This window comes from Mandrillus leucophaeus, unplaced genomic scaffold, assembly GCF_000951045.1.
Source record: "Mandrillus leucophaeus isolate KB7577 unplaced genomic scaffold, Mleu.le_1.0 Scaffold195, whole genome shotgun sequence".
Classification (NCBI taxonomy): domain Eukaryota; kingdom Metazoa; phylum Chordata; class Mammalia; order Primates; family Cercopithecidae; genus Mandrillus; species Mandrillus leucophaeus.
The window spans coordinates 1,990,952-1,995,619 of record NW_012101976.1 but is presented as its reverse complement, the minus strand read 5'-3'; the positions used below and the strand labels follow the sequence as shown (position 1 = coordinate 1,995,619).

The 4,668-nt window shown below is 53.2% G+C and overlaps 1 protein-coding gene across 1 annotated transcript in view; it reads right to left on the bottom strand.

Annotated features, from left to right (window-relative positions):
• The window catches only part of UBALD1 (UBA-like domain containing 1), a 38,785-nt gene extending 35,199 nt beyond the window's left edge, over nucleotides 1-3,586 (bottom strand). Inside the window, exon 1 of the mRNA XM_011978499.1 lies at nucleotides 3,407-3,586. Coding sequence (XP_011833889.1) covers nucleotides 3,407-3,586 — 180 coding nt within the window. The remainder of the gene's footprint in view (nucleotides 1-3,406) is intronic.
• Between the last annotated feature and the right edge of the window lie 1,082 nt (nucleotides 3,587-4,668).

The following is a 4,668-nucleotide window of genomic DNA, read 5'->3' as shown; positions in this document are numbered from 1 at the left end:
CGGGTTCGCCAGGATGGTCTCGATCTCCTGACCTTGTGATCCGCCCGTCTCGGCCTCCCAAAGTGCTGGGATTACAGGCGTGAGCCACCGCGCCCGGCCTTTTTCTTTTTCTTTTTTCTTTTTTTTTTCCTTTTTGAGATGGAGCATCACTCTTGTTGCCCAAGCTGGAGTGTAATGGTGCAATCTCAGCTCACCGCAACATTTGCCTCCCGGGTTCAAGTGATCCTCCTGACTCAGCCTCCCAATTAGCTGGGATTACAGGCATACACCACCACGCCTGGGTAATTTTGTATTTTTAATAGAGATGGGATTTCTCCATGATGGTCAGGCTGGTCTCGAACTCCCGACCTCAGGTGATCCACCTACGTTGGCCTCCCAAAGTGCTTGGATTACAGGTGTGAGCCACCGCACCTGGGCTAGTTCTGTTTTTTAAGTTGAGAAACCTTGATAACATCAATTAGATAGGAATTAGCAAGATTTTTGTGTAACAATAGTGTCTAATTCCAAGTTGCTTGCCAAAAATTGACATAAAAAGCTAGTATAAAAAAGTAATTATTCATCACCTTCTAGTTGTTAATAAGTTTTATTGAAGTGAAATTCACTACCATCAGGGTCACCTTTTCAAAGCGTACAAGTCAGTGATTTTTGGTATATTCAGTCAAGCAACCATTACCTTGATCTCATTCTAGAACATGATTCCAGTTTTGTGATATTACAACTATTGCTTTAACAACACCCTTCTTCCTTGTCTCTGATCTTTTAAAAATAATTTTTCTTATTTTAGAAATGATACATGTTAATTGTAGAAAAGTTAATTTTATTTATTTATTTTATTTTATTTTATTTTTTTGAGATGGAGTCTCGCTCTGTAGCCCAGGCTGGAGTGCACTGGCGCGATCTCGGCTCACTGCAAGCTCCGCCTCCCAGGTTCACGCCATTCTCCCGCCTCAGCCTCCTGAGTAGCTGGGACTACAGGCGCCCGCCACCACGCCCCGCTAATTTTTTGTATTTTTAGTAGAGACGAGGTTTCACCATGGTCTCGATCTCCTGACCTCTTGATCCGCCCTCCTCGGTCTCCCAAAGTGCTGGGATTACAGGTGTGAGCCACCGTACGCGGCCGAAAACTTAATTTTAAAAAGATAAAGGAGAAAATTAATAATCACTTATTACCTATGCAGGTGTTTTAGTTTGTAGCGTTTGTTTCTCTGAAGTTATTTATACATATATATGTGTGTGTGTGCATATATATATATATAGAGAGAGAGAGAGAGTTGGTGGGGGTGAGGGGGAGAGAGACAGGGTCTTGCTTTGTTGCCCAGGCTGGAGTGCAGTGTGGTGTGATCATGGCTCACGGCAGCCCCGAACTCTTGGGCTCAAGCGATCTTCCTGTCTCAGTGAGTATCCTGAGTAGCTAGGACTACAGGCATGCGCCGCCATGCCCAGCTAATTTTTTTTTTTTTTTTTTTTTTTTGAGACGCAGTCTTGCTCTGTCATCCGAGCTGGAGTGCAGTGGCGCGATCTCGGCTCACTGCAAGCTTCGCCTCCTGGGTTCACGCCATTTTCCTGCCTCAGCCTCTGGAGTAGCTGGGACTACAGGCGCCGGCCACCTCACCCGGCTAGTTTTTTGTATTTTTTTAGTAGAGACGGGGTTTCACCGGGTTCGCCAGGATGGTCTCGATCTCTTGACCTCGTGATCCTCCCGCCTCAGCCTCCCAAAGTGCTGGGATTCCAGGCGTGAGCCACCACGCCCGGCCCCATGCCCAGCTAATTTTTAAGAATTTTTTTGTAGAGACAGGGTCTTTGTATGTTGCCCAGGCTGGTCTTGACCTCCGGAGCTCAAGTGATCCTCCTACCTTGATCTTCCAAAGCTCCCAGGCATGTACCACCGGCCCAGCTTAATTACTTTCTAAATCTGTATACCGTCAGATCTTAGAGCCTCCCATCTAGAACACCAGGCTGAAAAGTGCTGTGGAGAAGAATAAGGCCGGAAAGGGGAGTGGGAAGGTTGGTCAGCAAGCGGGGGTGTTGGGGGCTTGGCAAGTTGTAAAAGGGGTGTCAGAAGAGGTCTTGTGGAGAGGGCAGCTTGAGGTGGAGCCGGAGCTCCAGGGAAGAGCTGGATGATCTGAAGGCTCCAGGGCCCCGAGGTGTGAGCGGGCCGGGGCTGGCTGAATGGCCTTGTCTGAGGCCTCGGAGGCTGCGGGGAGACTGCGACCTGCCCCAGTGTGGCTGGGACACCAGCAGGGTTTTGAGGGCAGTGGGTCCAGAAACAGACCTGGGGTCCCAGGAGATGTGGGGAGACTGGCAAATGGGCACAGTCACAGGACAGATGGTGCCAGAGACTCTAACCAGGACTGTGACTATAGAAATGAAGTTGAACTGGGAGCCAGGAGAAGAGAATGACAGTCACTGAGACCACATCTCAGAAAGATTCGACGTCTCTTTCTGGGTGACTCCTTAAAAATTGAGTGGCTTAGCACAGCACTTACTACCTCACGGTGTGGGTCACGACTGGGAGTGGCTCAACTGGGGGGCTCTGGCTCACCATCACTCATGAGTCCTCGCTCAGGCTGTGGCACGGTGGCTCACGCCTGTAAGCCCAGGCCTTTGGGAGGCAAAGGTGGGAGGATTGCTTGTGCCCAGAAGTTTGAGATCAGCCTAGGTAACATAGTGAGACCCCGTGTCTACAAAAAATAAACAAAAATGAGCCAGGCATTGTGCACACCATGGTCCCAGCTACTTGGGAGGCTGAGGCAGGAGGATTGTTTGAGCTCAGGAGGTCCAAGGCTGCGGTGATCGTGCCACTGCACTTCAACCTCGGTGACAGAGCAAGACCCTGTCTCAAAAAATAAAAAAGCTGTGGGTGGGCTGTGGTCATCTGAGGGCTTGCCTGGGCACGGAGGGGCTGCCTCCCTGGCTCACAGGCACGGCATGCTGGTGCTGGGTTTAGCAGGAGGCCTCGGGTCCTCCCCACATGGACCTCTCCATGGGGCTGCTTGGGTGTCCTCACAGCACCGTGGCAGCTTGCCCCAGAGCCTTAGAAGCCACACACCATTTTCACGAGGTCTCACTGGTCACCTGGTCAGCCCTGTTCGGTGTGGGTGCAGTCTGCCCAGAGACGTGTCAGCTGGGAGGTGAGATGCGTTGGGGGCCCTCGTGGAGGCTGGCCACCTCGCTCGTCTTCTGCCTACAGAGAGCAAACTCAGAGGGCTTCTGGGACACAAGGTGGTTGTGCCTTGAGGGTGCCCTGGGAGGAGGTTGGAGCAGAAGGCTTCTGGACCAGGGACCTGTCTCCTGCCTGGGGTCATGGAGTTCCCGGTGCCTCAGCCTGGAAGGCCTCGCAGGGACAAGCCCACTCCTGAGTCTCCCTCCAGACCAAGGCTGCCTGCCCTTCTGGACCCCACCTTACTACGTCAGCCCTAGGGAGCGCCTGGAAGGGTGGGGACTGGTCACTGCTGAGGGTGCCGCCAGTGATGGGTCGTGGACTGGTCAGCAGGGTCAGCGGGCTTCCCACACCCTCTTGCCATGCTGCTGTGGCCCTTGTCTGCCAGCGGCTGGTGCGGGGGGTTCCCGTGGTTTTCATGGCCATGGTGTGTGTCTTGGAGGTCAGGCAGGTGGCTCCGGGCCGGGCCCGTCCTCAGCCCTGCTGCATGACTTGGGCTTGAGGTTGGGTGAGCTAAAGGCCGACCAAGCCTGAGGCCAGCGTCTGGAGACCGCCAGGTCCTGAGGCACGGTGTGCCTTGTGGCCCCCGGACCCCCCACAGGCCGTGTGGAAAATTCACCTTTAAAGACTTAGGGTATTAAGATGCAATGAAGCTTTCAATGTGGTGGGGCTACGTGCAGGGCCCAGGTAATTGGGGAAGGCATCCTGGGCTCACCTGTACTGCAGGTATTCTTTCTTTTGATTTAAAACCACCACATGGGCTTTGCTCCACCGCTCATCTGCTCTGCACCAATTTCCCTGGCAGCCTCGTGGGTGTGACCTTCCAGAACATTCTCTGTGTATTCACAATTTGTGCTGTGCACATCTCAGTGTGTGCAGTGACCCCTCAGAAAATGATCTTGCAATGTGTTAACTTGTTTTCTTTAACCTGCACATTTCTGTGACTCAATCCACGTCGGTGTGTCTAGATCAGCTTGGTTCCAGCAGCTGCGTGATGGTCCATAAAATCAGGCCGTCCCACTTGCTGAAGTAGTCGCCGCTTTATTCTTGTTTTCTGGTCGTCATCACCTCTCAGTGGTCCCTGTTCTGCATGGGGGGTTAGGTGGGGCTGTGGCTCCTGCCCACCGTTCCTGGCAGTCAGGAGCAGCTATGCTGGGCACCTAGCTCTGGGCCACCTCCCTCGGGAGGAGCATCCCGGACTCATGGTTTGGGCCCAGCTACTCTTGCTGGCCGTGGCTGGGCTAACTGTAACTGGAGCCGTGGTTCTCAGGAAGGACACAGGCCATGCAGGGCCTGAAGGTCTCAGAATTCCCGTTGAGGGCCCCGGGAAGAGCCCACCTGGCCTCAGGTGGGAATTCTGAGAAGGAATAGGGATTCTGGGGCCCCCAGTGGGGATTCTGAGAATTCCCGGAAGTCCCTGCAACACGTGAGGTTGAGGACCATGTAGTCTGAGCATCCCTGAAATCTACAGGCTCCTGTGGTCACCTGGGCCCTCCTCTCAGGGACTG